The sequence below is a fragment of the Cynara cardunculus genome (genome assembly GCF_001531365.2).
Source record: "Cynara cardunculus var. scolymus isolate 2C chromosome LG 3, CcrdV1, whole genome shotgun sequence".
In the NCBI taxonomy this organism is placed as follows: domain Eukaryota; kingdom Viridiplantae; phylum Streptophyta; class Magnoliopsida; order Asterales; family Asteraceae; genus Cynara; species Cynara cardunculus.
The window spans coordinates 313,739-331,824 of record NC_037530.1 but is presented as its reverse complement, the minus strand read 5'-3'; the positions used below and the strand labels follow the sequence as shown (position 1 = coordinate 331,824).

At 35.7% G+C, this 18,086-nt stretch overlaps 1 protein-coding gene across 1 annotated transcript; it reads right to left on the bottom strand.

Annotated features, from left to right (window-relative positions):
* Positions 1-164: 164 nt before the first annotated feature.
* On the bottom strand, positions 165-17,591 carry LOC112509637 (structural maintenance of chromosomes protein 6B). The gene is made up of 28 exons (XM_025114703.1): positions 17,288-17,591; positions 17,093-17,198; positions 16,705-16,838; positions 16,471-16,526; positions 16,254-16,340; positions 15,801-16,121; positions 14,469-14,588; positions 13,671-13,805; positions 12,476-12,552; positions 12,289-12,364; positions 10,521-10,595; positions 10,171-10,275; positions 8,474-8,643; positions 8,298-8,400; positions 6,499-6,611; positions 4,410-4,614; positions 2,722-2,853; positions 2,478-2,592; positions 2,294-2,379; positions 2,079-2,174; positions 1,453-1,589; positions 1,272-1,374; positions 1,115-1,194; positions 956-1,034; positions 809-866; positions 622-719; positions 428-522; positions 165-355 (listed from the first exon to the last, which is right to left on the bottom strand). Exons 1-28 carry the CDS (start codon positions 17,433-17,435, stop codon positions 298-300), a joined length of 3,168 nt encoding a protein of 1,055 aa, XP_024970471.1. The 5' UTR covers positions 17,436-17,591; the 3' UTR covers positions 165-297.
* Between the last annotated feature and the right edge of the window lie 495 nt (positions 17,592-18,086).

Here is an 18,086-nt window from a genome sequence, read left to right as displayed (position 1 = left end):
TGGACCCCACCCCACCCCACCCCACCCCACCCCACAATATAAAATTTTGAAAATAAAAAATACAAGTATAATTTGAGTTTCTATGGTATCATAAATATCCAAATGCTAAAGTTATACTTAATAATATTATTTTGTGAAGTAAATTGCAGATATTGATGTTTAAAGTAGGTAGAAAGTTTCACCATCTGTTTGTTTTTTTAAATCCAGGATACATTTTGATTTTTGACTAATACAAATACCATTACATGAATGTTGAAACCATATCATAAAACAAGTTTTCATAACAATATAGGTGCTTCAAGACCTAGGAGCCGCCATTTGTTGCTTTTTGATCCTGTCGTCGTGTTTTACCATGCTGCACCAAGTTCACACTTTTTTAATTAATCACCTCATTAAATCATTTTAAATAATTCATTAATCACCTCACCTTATGTCATGAGGTGTAATAAATATCCACTGTGAACCTTGTGCCAGAGCAAATTCCAGTATTGTGTCCAAGCTGATTTTCCGACTCACAGCATCCTATTTTTTTTATTATTATTATAAATACCAGTTAAATTATTAATTAATCATTTATAAAAGAAAAACCCAACAACATTAGAATTAGATTTAGTGATTTACCATAAAAACATCAAACTCATCCATAGCTCGAAATGGAGCTTCTGTCATCTCATGAAGAGCTAGTGCAAAGCATAGCGTTGAAAACGACCGCTCTCCTCCTTCATAACACACACACACACTCTCTCTCTTTTCTATATTATTCATCCAACAAACAAACAAACAAATATATCAATAAATCAAAACATACCCGATAGCCCTCTTGTATCTCGTACATTGCTTGTCGATGAATCTTGGGGCATCTTTACCTGAACAATCACCACAAAAAAAAAAAAAAGGTAAAACCACCACCCTATATTTACTAAACCATTTTTTTAAAAGAATTCTAGTTATTTGCCTCGATCGAAAGCTTCTGCTCCTCATAACTAACTTTAATGTGTCCACTAATCCCCTTTTTCCGGAGATGACCATTAAACCTACCACAAATATTATTATATATGTCAGTAGCTTTCCAAATAAAAGAACTTGCCAAATAAAATAGGTGGGAGGCTCATACTGCCACGTCAGCTGTCTCTTTAAAAGAGTTGCATTTCTCTGAAACTTGCTCCATCGTTTGTCAAGAGCCACATGAATTGTCTGAAATCGGTACCAACAAAATAACAGACCATAACAGAAAACCATGACCCTATATCAAGAAAACAATACTAACTTACACAAAGTTTCTCTCTAAAAGCTTTGTAAGTTTGCCGTTGTTTCTTAATCTTACGCTCTTTCTCATCATACAACATCCGAAGTTCATCAATAGATTCCTGATGCCTGCATAGCAACCACCCTATACATGAAAACTGAAAAAAGACATCTTCTCACAAAGTTACCACCCACCACATTACTTACCTCTGGCTTTCTTGCTCAAGTCGCAGTTTTAGCCTTTTAAGGTGGGCTTGGAACTGCTCCGAGCTTGTTTCACCACATCCTCCCAAGCCTTCAATCTCACTCTCAGGACATATGATAGAGGCCTTTTCATAACTTACCTGCATTTCCAAAATTAAGAACATCACATGACTCTTGATTTTAGCCGAATTCCACCGCCGTCACGGGGGACTTTTTTTGGTTGATTCCGTAATGGGCAGCAAATGCAACTACAAAATATAATTTTACCAACTACCTACATCATATACAGAGAAATATTATCAAGCTTCTTTTAGAATGGAACCCATACAAAGTATTAATCGTTACATTTGATTAATTTTATTTCTTTTTCAATTTATTGCAGATAACATGTGCTGGCATTAAAACGAAACAAAAAACAACTTTAAGATTAATGCCTAATTGGAAGGAAGAAAGATTCAGGAAAAAAAGGAATACAAGTAAGATTGGGACAATTAGAAAACAAGAACAACACTACTTGATTGGTAAGTTTGTGCGATGTGGTTGAGGTCTTGAGTTTTATACTGTCAACTCCATGTTTCTTTGCACATTTATAAGAGTAAGTACTGATATTCAACAGTTCAGGTACACACCTTTCGCTCATTTTCCAAATCCTGAAATTGTTGTTTAGCATCCTCAATCCTCTGATGGACTTTCTGCACCATAAGTCCTTCATAATGACGTTTTTCCTATATAGGAAGTAGGTTTGTTAATTTACTGGTTACAACTTACAAACACCAAATGATGATGCATTAGAGAAAAGATCACAGACTGATATGAGCTAACCAGAAAAGAAGAGAATAATTACCGCTTCTGCAGAACGCAGATCCTCTTCAATCTGAGTCAGCTGGCGGGTTGCTTCTTCTAGAGCGTTGATGTCTGCTTTTGCTGATTCTGTATGGGAAAGGGTAGAAAGAGAAGATGAGAAAGACGATAATGAATTTAAGTCTGTAAAAGTACAAGAGAATATATAATTAGAAAATATAGCATACCACGTAGCTCTTCAAATGAAACTTTAAGTTCATTTGCTTTAGCTTCGGCTTCCTTCAATCTCTCCTGAATCTTCTCAAGCAAAATCTCACCTTCGGTTTTATCATGTTGTACTTTCTGGATATTGTACAAATTGGTTCAGTTCAAGGGCACACATAAGATGACTGTTCAAAGAGGCAAAGTCGAAGAGAGAGAGAGAGAGAGACATCAAGAGAAGAAAACTTTAGTGTGGTATAGAATACAAACCGAAACTTCATGCTGGAGCTCATCAACACTAGACACGGAGGAAGTTATCGCTTCTGCAGCATATGAATTCTTCAAATCCTCTAGCCCAAGATTCTTTGACATTAAATGTTTCTCTGCACCCACACGACGTCTCTAAAGAAAGAAAAAAAGTGGATCTTGAAAAACAAAATCACTAAGATAAATATATTAGAGGAATATACTAAACTGAACACCGGAGATGCTTTACAGCGATCACCAGAGGTATCAAGAATGTAAAAGCATTATTGATATTCTAACGCTCAACCATGGACAGTCCACATTTTTGCTGGGTGTTAAGTCCACCTCTTTTGCAATACTACCTCGATGCAACTTTATGTTTCGGTATCATTTGGATTATGCTAACACCTCTGTAGATAAGTGCTTAACCAGTTTAAAATTTGTTCTTAAGCGGTACTTATATTTATCACATCATATTTCTCCAGTGGCACAATCCATCAGACAATTCTGTATATGGATGTTTCAGTTGTCGTCTTCTTTTGATTTGATTTGCCTTAGTAGTTACAGTTAATCAGTTATAAAACTTGAACCCTCTGCAGCTCTTTTGAAGATTTTTCAACTTAATGTCCTAAAGTTGTCTCATTTTGAGTATATCTAACTGTGCCATTTTTGAGTATATCTAACTGTGCCATGTTGCTCTTTGTTTTGTTGTTTGTCCCTAATATAGTGTTAGTAACTCTGTATTGCTGCCCAACACATGGAACCCACATATAAGTGTGCCACACTGGAAAGATATCCCCACCCCAACAGAAAAAAGAAAAAAGAAAAAAAAAGGGTCAAGGTAACCTTATACAGAACTCTGACTATTTTTGGTAACAATGAAGAAAAACTATTTCTGCTATATTTTCAGTATTGTCCCTTCAAGATGATAAAAAGATCGCTCCTTTAGAGAATAATGCTTGATGCATATACACTCTTGGTCCTTTAAAAGCAAAAGCTATATCATGGCTCTAAGTTTGCTCTTACATCATGTCTGCTGCAAATCCATATGTAAGAGCATCAAAGAATTATATACAGTATTTGCCTTTTATTTCTGATGGCTTTTGATATTATATCAATTGGGATTTGTGACAAATAATATGAGGCTCCAATCAATCTTCAATTGCAGTAATCCAATGACACATACATTATATATATATATATATATATATTATTACTTGGAACGTGTGACTAAAATAATATTAGGCTCCAATCAGTCTTCATGTTCACAAATTCAATGTCACACACACACATTATCCAGTAGCACATGATGCTATTATATCTTTTTAGTACATAAACTTGCAGTAAAGCTTTCTCCCCCCCATCAAAGATGATTCCTCTCTCTTTCTAGATATCCAACTCAGAGGGGAATCAATCTTAGAGGGGCTTGGTTCATTTCAGGAAAATGGAAATAGGAATGAAAATGCTGGGGAATGGAAAATGAAAATGAGTTCGATAAAATTTCCATAGGGTTCTGTCCCCTTAACCCCAAAAAACGAAGAAAATGAAATTGGTTGCATTTCACCCAATTTGTTGACTAATGCTTCATTACCCGGTTTCTGGTGCATCAAACCAGACACCATTAATGATTTTCATTTACATTCCCCACCCCCTGTTACCCCAACCAAGCAACCCATTAACATAAATCATAATCTACAATATAGGCATCTTACCTTCGCAATTTGTAGTTCATCCTGAAGATTCTGAAGCCGTTCATTGAAACTCCTTTTCTTTCCCTGAGCTTGTTGAGCTAGTTCTTGCATGTGTATTGCCTCTCTTTCAAAACTTTTAATTTGATCATCATATGAACTACAGAGACGCCCAGTCCTTGCATTCTTCCCAGGAGGTAGAATGGTTTGTGCTGAACCACGAGAAAACCTAGAAAGGGACCAATATTGCATTAATTTAATTAATGTGTTAATTGTGCAAAAAGGGTGACTCAATGCGGCTCTTGGCCTTGTGAAGGTTGGGGCAAACATATTTGTATGCAAGCTTCGCATTGCATTTGCAAGGAGGCTGCTTCTGAGACTCAAAACCCTTTATCTTCCCGTGATAGAGGACCAACGTTACCAGTGCTCAAAGGATTGCCCTTAAAATATTAAATTGTGTGAAAAAAAAAATCACATAGATGAGTAATCAAACACAAAACTCAGGAGTTGCATGTTTTTGCACATACCATACAAGACAATCATTAAGTTGCTTCGTTTACTCTTATACTATCAGACTACAAGTCATCCCTAATAGTAACTGTCAACAGTTACACTAACAACAGAAAATTTCACCCTTCTGGCCATTAGTTTATATTATCAAGGGGAAGAGCAAATACTAAATGTTACTTAGCTAAGTATTATTTCTTGTACACTCATATATTAATCTTTTGTAGAGGGAGAAGATATAAACTAGACAAGCTCCCAAACCCAAACTATTTTCCTCCACTCTCCTGCCTAAGCCAAGTCCTTGGTTTATAATAAACCAATCCAGTCTGTTTTACAACTTCAACCAAGGTCAATCCAGGCCTTGACGCTTACACTATAACATTGGTACAAGTCACCCTTACATAAATACCAATTGTCCAATGGCCTAAAACCATCTCAAGTGGTGTTCCCTTAAGCTGTCCTCAATCAGTGCCACCTTGACCTCCAGGATTTTGTTTTTAATATATTTTAATCGTATATGGCAGAAAATCCAATTTGCCGTCCATATTTCTGCTAATACTGATCTTACAAATATGTTGCTCCATGTGACCTAACACATAATGTCTGTGAACAGCTCATCTCTGTGTTATAAGATAGAACATCTCACTACTATTGTCTATGACTACGGTCACAAGAACACTTATCATGCTTTTACATTAAGACTAACATCCTTATCAATCTTATTTTCCAATGATCCTGGGTCCTAGCATCAAAATAATATGACCTAGGCACCTCTAATCATAATATACTTCCATGTTACTAATCCGCTTGCTTCCATTGCTAAAGATGTACCCTGCATGCTGTGTCCATATCTAATTTTTAAAGCTCTTAAATTCTATGGTGGTTCTCCAAGGCTAGATGAGCCTTCACTAATAACCCGGACATATCAGCAGATGCCACCTAATAGAAAATAGCATACACCAAAGAACCTCAACCTGTATGTAATTGTCAGTTCATTCACAAGTTAGAAAAAATAGACGAGGGTTTGATCTGGTCCTGACTCCATATGTAATTGCACATCTTATTTTCAATAAAATCAACATACTCTGTACATACCGCCATAACAGTAACTATCTTTTCTTATTCATATGACAAGATCTTTCAGAAAATTGTCACAAACTCACCCTGCAACATGAACAACAAAATGAAATATCTTGCAACTAAAATGTTAAATGTCTTGAATAAGTTTTCTTGCTTCTGTTGACCAGTCAACATTTCTAAAGAAGTTTCATGATTAAGTTTTTTCCATTAAGGCTTACTGGTTAGACACCAATATAGATGCTTTACAGTTACGCATACGATTCAAAGGAGAAACAAAGCAAGCCATTTGCACACTGATATATATGTCTAGGTTTATGTACTAACAAATTATTTTTCAATTTGTTGTTGACTTGAGATTTGTATATATATATATATATATATATATATATATATATTATAAATTTAAAAAAAAATAAGCTAGTGATAGTTCCATTGAAACAAACTCCATCTGTTGATCGATAAATAAAGCAACAAAATCACAAGGTAATGATGGAATGGAAACGAAAACAAGTTCTCCCAATCTTACATTCTATGACCCTCTGTTGTGTAAACCTCCTTCAGATTTGAAATCCTTTGGTCAAAAGCAACGGTAGTTCCCATTTCATAGTCTCTTACAAGCACTTGTCTCTCAGCCCCACCCTAAAAAAAACACCAGAGTTTACACAATAACTAATCAGTTGATGAAAGCACATGCATAGTCATTAATAGAAAAGCAAAATGAAAGAGCAACATGATAAAAAAAACAGCCTTGTTCATGAGACTCTGACCAATGCAGCATTTGAAGGACTAGTATAAATATGGCTTACTCAATATATGTGTGGTTTGCAATAGTTTTCAATCAATCATGCACAAATAAACAAGAAGCAACCTTGATGCTAAGCCAAGGATCATCATTACATCCAAGGATGACTGCAATTTTATTGGAACATTCAGGAAGACATGAAATAGTATTAAATGCCAGGCAAGCATTTAGATACACTCAATTTCCCACTTGCGTTCTTTTTGCCTTCCCCTTTCTCCATGTGTGTGTCAATGTGAGGGTGGGGTGGAGTATGGAGCAATAAAGAAAGAAATCATGAGATGTAAGATAACTTACGCAACTTTTTCCCTGACTCTGAGAAATTGCCATGATTAATACATAGAGAACACTGCACTCCCACCCAATAACAGGTGACCGAATTCTCTACCATGTGAAATTTGTGCATCATACTTATTAAAATCCAAGCAGTTAATTGTTACCAGTCATCAATATGTTAGCTGTTTATACATTTGCCACATATGATGATACCTAATAAGATCCAAACTCATTTGTAAAGGAGCCTGTATCATCATGCTAGAAAGGTCTATGTCGAGGCAGAGCATAGCATTTGAAATTCCGGAGTTGGTCAAGAAATGTCACGTGCTTTTGAATCATGAAGATGGCAAAGGACATGTCTGAGAGATAGTTGAGACAGAAGGCATCAAAAGGGTCTGCAACTTCCTAGATAAACTTCTAGGGTTTTCAGGAGATCATTTAAGAAGGCATGGGATGTGATAAGAGAGGTGAGGAGTACTCAGCAGAATAGGATAGAAGATAACTTTCATGTGAGTACAAAGTAAGGTTTTGTCAATCCTTATCCGATAAATAGTATAAGGAAGTGGGTTGGAGACCTTAGCCGCTCAAAGAAGAATTTTATTATATAAGTTAGCAACGCTCAGTGGGCATATTGTGCAAGCCACCGAAATTCAGCCATGATCTGGCCTACTGTTTTGTGTTAAGAAGCAAACTATACTTCAAGATTGAAAAAGAGTCACCATCAGGGATCATAATCGTTCTTCAAAGGGTTCGATTGCATTGTTAAAGTCAGAGAAAGGAATGGCATATAGTTTTTGCCGTTATTTCTATAATAGACATGGGGAGAAGAAATTAGATCTGAAAATAGATACTTTGTCAATGAAGAACCTTTGGTCATTGAGAAATGGCATATGCCAGGTGGTAGTAACAGTGATATATTGAAACCTTAAACTCAATGAATTCGAGCTATCGGTCTGATTGTCCTTTCATGGGAACTAAGAAACATTAAAGGCTATAAGAAACAGATGTGGGGGATGCAAGCAAGGTGCACTTCAAGCAGGCAAGGAAGAAGATAAAATGTACAGGGAGATCAAAGCAATGACGAACATCAGGAGTAGGGTGAAGCATGATGTTCTTATTATGATCGAAGGCACTGTAGGTGTACATCTAGAAACAACACAACAAAACTTGCACACAAAAAAACTAGACTGGCAATAATATTCATGATGCTGGAAAAAAACCGAAACTTTAAGTTAAAAAAGTATCTTTACCATATCAACCAATACATTTACAACTGTTGGAGTGTCAGATTGTATTACTGAAATCGTAGTAGGGTGATTTGTCTGGGGAAGCATGTGATTTGGAATTTGCAACCTACATTAAAATTTTAACTGTCAGATATTAAGAACTCTTAATCAATTATGATATGAATATACATACACCATACCTTGGTATAGAAAAATCATATATGATGATCTGAAGGTGGTGGTAGTTTGCTTCTCTAGCACATGATCTCAATAAAAGTGAATCTTTATGATTTGTCACTATGAAAGCATTAAGCAACTTGCCAATGGCATTTTCGACAGCAACAGCCCATTTGTCGCCATGAATTAACGCCTGTAATTAGAACGCCAGAAATAATGATAGATAGCTTGATGCATAAAAAATTCTAGATAGTTATTTTATGACATATCATATCATATCGTAACACTCAAAATACAAACACAATTTTATGACTAGTATTCCCTAACTCATGTATGTCTTGACCCCCTCAACTAGATTATTACACATTTTGTCCTCAGCCTTATCCAATTAAAGAGTAGAGGAAACTCATGATTACTTAACAAGGGCAACACAGTTCTCAAAGAAATTCGAAGAAGCACTTAGGCACATCTATGATGTATCAAAAATATTAGATTTTCGTATTTATCCTGACCAAAAGGAGTAGCTAAGCAGGAAGGATAGAGGGAATAGAACAAGTGGTTAGATACTCCAAATATCAGGTGTATTATGTAATATGCAGAGTATGAATAAACTCTGAAAAGAGTGATCTTCTAGAACAGTGCCAAGGCCTTGAGAAGGAGCAACAGGGAACAGGTTTCTATGCAAGAACACTCATTGCCTCCTTGATAAATTTCTAGCATCTAAGCACTCGAGTACAACAGATAACATCTTGAGACACCAGCCATAAACTTGTTCTTGGCATAAAGCAAAGATGAGCTTTAACATAATCAGTAAAATTACAAATAAGAATCAAGTTAAAGTGTTTTAGAACTGACAGATCCAATTAAGAGGCATATAGATATCAACTAAGACCTATAGATGACCAGTGATGCATGCATCTATTATTACATGCACAACTGCTTGTCTGCTTCAGCTTATCTCTCATCTACTTATCAAATTTAAACACAAACACAACATGATCCCAATAAGATTGTCATGTTTACTAATGAGGCTTAGTTATCTTCTAGCAAAAATCATATTGACAAGCAGGCAGCAAAATTCATCCCTTGGATGCCGGTATAAGAACCAGAACAGATCCAGAATCAATGGAAAGCATTGTATGGTTGTTACAGTGATTATATAACTCACAGTAGTTCTGAAATAATAGATATAGAAGTAAAAAAAAAAGATGTCATAGAAAACACAAAATTATCAAAAATGTTCATAGACAGGAGAAATAATCCTTACACTTGGATTAACTCCTCGGATTTACCCCCCCCCCCCCCCAACCCAAAAAAAGGAACTAGATAAAAAAGAGACCAGAGGCTTATACTTCTTCACAGACTCACAGTTACTTTGCAATTCATTTTGTTCTACATGAAAGTTCATGTACAAAGACCATCTAACAAGTGTAGCCATACACAAATAGATAATAAGCTTCATCTGTTGTCTATGAAATCAAGTGCAGACAGCATATAAATCCCAGATGAAGTAAGATTATGCTGTGAACATAACAAGGTAACATGTCCCATTACCAATCTGAAACTAACACCTTCATTGACCACTCTCTACACAAGAACTCTATTTGCACCCTTCAGTTTAAATACAAGTCCTCAAAGTGCACACCAGCAATTTAAGCAAGTTCACCTGAACTCATTAATGCATATGTGAATAGGCGTATGATAATTATTAATTACTGACCACATGCGCTCCTATAGGACCAATGGGGGGCTTTTTGAATCTGTGGTGGTTCCTCTCGATAGCCTGTAGAAGATTGGAAACTTTATATCCTCCAAATGCTGTGACCTGTGGAAAAAGAAATAGACCAAAAGCTACAATTTTATTTAAAAAAAGGTATGACCATAAGCATGGTAGATGCAAAAATATCGCAATTTTTCACTCAAACAGCAAATTCCTTACAAAGTTCCTTTGTGCCTACACATAGACATAGAGCTTTGATGCCTTTCGCTCCTTTTGACATACAGTACATATGTGTGATAAACATGAACATAGGTGAACATCGTTTGCACATAATTAAGAAATTACCAGACCTTGTTTGTCTGATTCAATCGCAGTTCGCGAATGCGACGCTGACTATCACTGATCTTCTTTGCATAATCATCAAGCTGGAAAAGAAAAAAGAAAGAACTAGTTTGGTACAGAAAAAAATGAAGATGCATTTACAACTAAACTGGCAGAAAAATGCAGTGCTAGACATATAAAAGATTACAATAAATCAAAACCAGAACTACAAAAATTTAGATACCAAAATATATCAAAACAACAGATGGCAAAAGATTTATGAAGCACCTAGTTAAGGATTCCTGAAAAATTTTGGTGCAAAAATGGATAACAAGCCAATTTATACCACGTAAGTGGCCTATACAAAATAACATATACAAACTTGAATCAACATACACCAGTTGCAATTAAAAAGTTGTGCATTATCTATGCTATTGCACAGATTTCTAACAGCTCTACTCAAGTATACTTGGCGTTGTAATAGTTTTTCTTACAATTAGCCAAATTAATGGGTATAATACACATTTTAGTTAGCATCTGAAAGATCACACACTAAAAAGAAAATATATTATAGAGTAACATTTGGAAATCAAAATAGAATGATAAAAATAAATGTTCATTGACAAAAGTGATTATTAAGACCTAACAAGAAAACTTTTGAAGCATATGCCTCTTCTTCCTTTTCTGTTTCTTTTGCTCTTGACAAAGAGCTTGTTAAAATCTTGGGAAACCTTGTTAAAAGGTGGCCAACAGAAACCCAAAAGTCTGAACAATACAGGCATAAAGCACAAGTCTCCTATTCTCAAAACATCCAAGAAGTGAATTCGAAGAAATTGACAACAATTTATGTCAACTGAGGCTGGGTCAGCCGCAGAGCCTATATGTATCATCAGGAAACTGTGACATGCATATCAGCCTTATAATTTTCTATGCTAGCATTAAGAGACATGATGTCCATCTCATTGATGAGAATGTATTCATACAAAAATGAACTTCTAATTAACGATAGCAACAAGTGACAAGTTAATGCAAAACTGATTATAATAACACGTTTTCCGGAGTCAAAATTACCTATTCCATTTCGGATTGGATTGTAATTTGATGGCGGTATGATTAGCAAACTTATTCAATTATTTCGTACGTTTATCTTCGTTATAATATATATACACTAGAAAGTAATTACTATTAGAACCAAATACGTAGATCTTATTCGGATTAATGTATTCTCTCTTAATAATGGTTTGGGACAAAAAAGCAACAACATTTATGAAACAAACTCAAGCAGGTCTTTACTCATGAGCCACATGATGAGCAGGACTAGCTTCAACTCAACTCTTGAACAAATTGATTCCAAAGTATTCAATGTGCCAACAACAGTTTGAGATCAGTCAGGAGTAAAATTGCAGATTCATCTAAACAGTTTAAATCCAATATTCTTTGAACAAGCCAAGCTCAAATCTGCTATACTCTGATCATCGTTTACAGTCCTAGAACTCAGCATATAGCATGCATAACCTCCAATTAGTTATTGACATTAATTATTTCAACAAGACGAAGAAGCCTTGTTCCCAAACTAGATGTAGCTGGCAACGCATCTATTTCAACAAGATTCAAATTTAGATCAAATAGTACATTTTCATATAAGTATGCGTATTTTCTTATACGTAGTCTTACCTAGTTCGGAGCAGGATAAGATATTGATAGGATACAGGCAATATGAAGTAAAAATCCAAATAAAATAATGTAGTAAAACATATGACTCCACAGTTTTGGTAAACTAAGAAAGCAATCGCATACCTCAGAAGTGATCATTCTAAGTTCATCCCTTGCAATCCCTAAACTTTCTGACAAATCATCCTCAATTTTCTTCAATCTGAAGATTGACAATTAATAAAGCTAGAGAAAAGGCCTTTATGGTTAACACAAGCATACATTGTTATATCGAGTTACTGTCATGTCAAATGACTTGTGAAAAACAAGACACCTTTGAAACTCTAAGTCAGCAACATTGATCTCATCTTGAAACTCTTTCAGTTTTTTCTCCATCTCAAATTCTTCAGCCTACAGAATGCCAATATGAATTATATGTTCATGTTCATTTTAATATGCTGAATGATTTGCTAGTTAATGCAGTTACTGGTTAGTAATTACTACAACGATGCAAAAACCATTTTCAATCAGAGAGCTAAACTACCACATATACAGAATGCAAAATCCATAGTGACAGGGACGGATGCGGATAACAATGGGCCATCTTCATAGAAGTTGTAGGTGCACTATATGAGTAGAGCTTGAGGATAGGAACCCCATATTTGAAAATGAACCAACTTGATACAGGCCACATTGAGTAGCTGTTTTAGCATTGGATATGTTAACTGCAACCCATGTTAGCAAAAAGAATGCACTTCACAAGGAAATATCAGGAAACACCTTAAAGAGAATTGCTAAATATCATCTGTACATTTCTAGGCTCACATTGCTAAATATCATGTGTACATTTTTCAGTATTGGAAAAATATAGGAACAACTTATTAAAGTAATCTTAAAGGACAATGTCCAACAAAGCCAAGCTTCAAAGCAGAGTCTAAGTGAAGGGTCACAATTTAATCACAATACTACATAAAAACAAGCATGGTCTTGCACAAGGTGCAAGCCTAGAAGTTGTAAGGTGCAAGTTCCATTAGGCTTACCCTTTTGCAGACTAAAAACATGAAAAAGACAAGAATTGGAAATATACAAATTTTGTTATTCCAAGATCAAAACAATTATGCCTATTAAACGAGGCAGGTGAAAATCTCCCGAATTGACCCGTCAACCATGCAACCACATCTTCCGGTGCAGAAATGCAATTTACACTCTTTACTGCCGATGACTCTATAGGACATCATGACTACTATGGAAGTCCCAATAATATGAGTTGGCTGAAGCCAATGACCAAGAGAGAGAGAGAGAGACTGAAACTGAATGAGTGGAGCATCAAGTTCTCATTCGCTGTGCGAAGACTTGCAGGCCAGTGGTTTTGGTTCTGATAGCAATAACTATGGTAGCACATATAGGTGAGAATAATGCCATGCTCAAAAGGACAAACCAATTAGAGTAAATAACTTTGGGAACTATGGCTTCATATATGAACAGAGAACAAGTAGCCAATCATAGCAAGGATGACAAAGACATACAACCTGTGTGTCCTTCATATGTTGCTCATTGACATCGCTGATTTGCTGCTCAAGTAATTTGATTCGCTTAGCCATCTTACCAATGTTGTCACTTCTGCGGCCATATTCTTGCTCTAGTTCAATCCTCTCCTTTGTAGCCTTGTAAATCAATATTTGTATTAGTAGAACAGCTCATAGTTGTGACACAAATTAGTAATTGACACCTTTGGGTTAACAATGCCTAGAGAAGGTAATAAAAGCAAGTGAACATATGAAATACAAAGCACAAAGTTGTGCTTCAATATTATGAAAACATCACATAATCTAAGCATAAAGATGTAAAGAGAGAACCAAATATCTCAGAGAACGGTTCACTATTTAAAGGTTGTAAGCCTCAAGTTATGCCATTTGCATCAGTTAATTTCTGGATGCAAGAAAGACCTTTGCATGAAGGAGACCAAGTCTTTTTTAGAAAAAAGTTCCCCAAGTGTTGGCACTAGTCTACAACATGGATGGAGTCACATGATGAAGGGAGATGTTCGGGTAGAAAAAGATGCCATAAAGACGTATGAAGAACAAAAGGCTTCAAGGAAGCAGGAAAAGTTTAACAGACCCTTCTCATTGCGTCTCAAAATACTATATATGATATATTTTGCATTCGGAGGCGTTAGATAAAAAAGTGAACAAACAAAATTATGGATTGAAAAGTAACAGCAAAGTACATAAGAATCAAACTTCAGCAATCATTTTTGTTTGGTCTGTCGACCAAATTAATCCATAAAAAGACAGTGCTATAAAGCTATGTTCAGTCTACAAACATACCAAAGAAAGTTTCTCTTCCAATTCATTCTTTCTTTTCCTTGCTTTCGAAGTGTTTTCCATCATAATGGCACTCTGAGCTTTCTTTTTGTTCAAACGATCCTGCAATTCTTCTACTTTTGCCTGTCAAATAAATCAATTTCCACTCAGAAACAGAAAAGCTATTTCAAATGTAGCATTACTAGACCAGCATATGAGTAAATGATACAAAAGATCTGTGAGCAATTCTCAGACCGTTTTTCACACAAAAATAAGTTTTCCTTGATCAATATGATGAGTCGAAATAAAGGCAAAACTCCATATCATAGAAGCCATAAACATGTTAGGTAGTGAAAGTGGCGAGTAAAATATGCTAAACCAAACCAAAAACACCCAGCATGTCCACTCGAAGATAGGGTCGCGGTGGTGAGATGTATGCAGATTTGTCCTCTACCCTAAAGTGCAGAGCGGCTTTTCCGAGAAGACCCCTGTCTTGGTGGAGAAGTGTTCGCGAAAAGATTTTAATAAGAACTGAGTGCTTCATGAAGTTTGTAAAAGAATTGGAAGAAAAAAATAGGAAGCAAAGCAACCTCAAAGACAAAAGTTTCCACAAAGTTATACATGACATAAAACCTTCAGGGCATTTGCAGTTTGCCTTTTGTTCTAATTTCTGGAGCTTGTTTTATAAATTATGATTCTTTCAGTCTTGCTTCTGGTGAGATTTTCTACACTAAACTCAAACCCTGTTCCTCTTTAATAGTAAGCTTAGTGCTACAAAATAGATCTCCTCAAAAACACTAATATTGAACCTTTGTCCTTCTATCATAGTCCATTCACTTGCATTATAATAAATCCCTTCAGTAAGAATACATCAAACAAAACTATCTATGTTATACTATAAACAGCTTCTTTATACAACAATAATTGTAAGTACTTTCTAGTTGTTTCTACGCCAGACTTCTTTGACGGTGTATATGGTTGGTTGTTGACCAATGGAAAGCCGGGGTGTGTGAGCTTTGCTCCTTATAGCTATAGCTCTACACCACCGCCCGACACCGGGATCATCCCCAGCGCAAGACTTCCTTTTTTTATAAAGGTTAAAAAGGCTCTACTCACACTTTCATTGCAAAAGTAGATTTCTCTATACACTGACGCTAAATAGAAGATGTTCAAAAACTTATGCTTAGAATCTATTATCATTACAGCTGAAAGTGTCCAGACCAATTAAACTTATATGTTTTCAGTCAAATCAACTACTCTGATAACATATTTAATTCTAAAGCACATTGGCTTAAGTATTTAAGAACCAATAACAATAAACCAAAAATCCCACAGAAAGCAAATGAACTCTCTTACGATTTTCTGATCAATTCGAGCTTGACACTGAGGTATCCGTTCTTCCAGTTTTCTAATCCTCGCAGTCTCTTCGTGCATCTGCTTGTCTATGTCATATACCAATGACCATGCACATTTTTTGGTTAACAATTGCACCTGCTGAGAAATTTCTTCAATATGTTCCATGCTTTTAATCTTCCCTTGCAACTCATTCAATTCCTTCTCTACAGGTGCTATTGACCTTTCAAGCTCTAGAACCTCACCGTTTGCTTTATCAAGATTGTCCTTGACACTTTTTAGTAGATCGTCCACTTGACTTAAAAGTGTAGCCTTGAAAAAGAACTGAGCAACATCATATCAGAAAAGAAAAAAAACCTATATTATCTCGGCTAAATAAATTTACATTCAAAAGTATGCATATCGATGAAAAGAAAGGTGACACATAGAAAGCTAATACTCTGTTTAACTTGAGACCTTGAATTTATCTTTATCATTCCCTGAATGCAAAAACTCTCTGCTCTTGTCCTGGCTCATTACTACGCAAGGATTCTCAACATCGATCTGCACATGGAAATGCCAAATATCCAGAACATGTACGAGGTGTGTATTAACTTATGAAAGTTCTACATAATATTAAAATATGTGGTATATAATAACAAAGGTAACATGTAAGATTTAGGAAGATACCCACGTTAAAATGTTCCACAAGTTCACGGATTTCCTCTCTTCTAGTGGCGACCTTTTTCCCTGTTACATGTTTCACATTGAGTAAAAGTAAACAAGCATATGCAAAGTAACTCACCTATTTATGTAGTTAATATGTTTGCATGGAAAAAGATTGAACAGAGAGTTTGTAACCAGCAACTCAAGTAGTATATATAAAATTTAAAATCCAATAAGAGAAATAAGAAAGTAAAACAAAAACCTTGATGATCTTTAAGGACGCTAGTGCTGGTTGACTCAGTGATCCTGCGCTCTAATATTATGACATCTCCATATGCGTCATGCTTAAAAGCATCCTCCCCCTGATTCTTAATTTCCAAATGAACAAGAGCATAGCTGTAAACAAGTATATGGTGTCAAAACATAGATCGACTGGAGAAAAAAAATAGCATGTGTTTACGGTCTGGATCAGAGTCGAATCACGATATAAACAACAGAAGAAAACCAAAAGAATAACCATATAGAAGCAGGTTCCATACAATCAACCTTGAGGGAACTATAATCTCGAAGTTGGTTTCATATCAAATGAAGCCTAAAACATATAAGTAAAAAAACAAATGTTGGGCTCCTACACCAGCGATAATACAAACCTGCAACCAGTCTTTATAAACTCCTTCAATGTGGTTGCTCTGTCCGTACTTTTGGCTCGACAACCAAACGCAATACACAAAGCCGTAAGTATAGCACTCTTTCCACCTAAAAAAGAAAAGAAAAACCTGTTTTAAACGTTACATACTTTTGAAAGCAGAGAAATAGGAGATGTGCAGAGACATAGGTCAACTTACTTCCGTTTTGACCAGTGATGAAATTGACACGGTCACCCAAATCAATTTCCATATGACTATGACACATGAAGTTCTCTAATCGGACTTTGGTGATAACGCCTGCTTGGAGAGCTCTGTCTGGTGCATTGAAAACCCTAGCATCTGCCATTTTTAGGGTTTTATGAAGAAGTAGAAAAGTGTAAACTAGGGAGCAATAGGGTGATGTGTATTTGTTGATGGGTTTCAATGGCGATGAAGAAGAAGAAGCAATGATCGGTCTTCCCTTCTTCTTCTTCTTCTCCGTCCCGAGTAAAATGTGTGGTGTGTGTGATTGGGGAAAATATTGGCGGGAAAAAAGTGCTACCATCGAGGGTAATATTGGGCTGTTTGGGCTCCTACGGACAGTTATATTATTTCTGTTTGATTCAATTCCAACATAAATTCAAAATGAAGGAATAAAAACGATTAGCTCACATTCATATTTTAAATCATACACAATTTTTTTTATTAACCTGAATATCCAATCCGTTATGCGAGCGAACCAATTTCAAGACGACAACCTGTTTTGTAGATAGCCCGAAGTTATTGCATTTGAACCTTCAAGGGGATTTTTATTTCTTCTTGTATTTGAACTTGAAACTTCTTTGTACTTTTGACATTTGGAGTGAAGCATATTGATGTATACAAAATAAAACACTTTCCCTCTCTCTCTTCTCCACAAGGGTATGTATATATGTATATGTTGTATATGTATATGCAGAAAGAGAGAGAGAGAACGACTAAGTAAACAGGATACAAACCACAAAGAGCTTATGAGTAT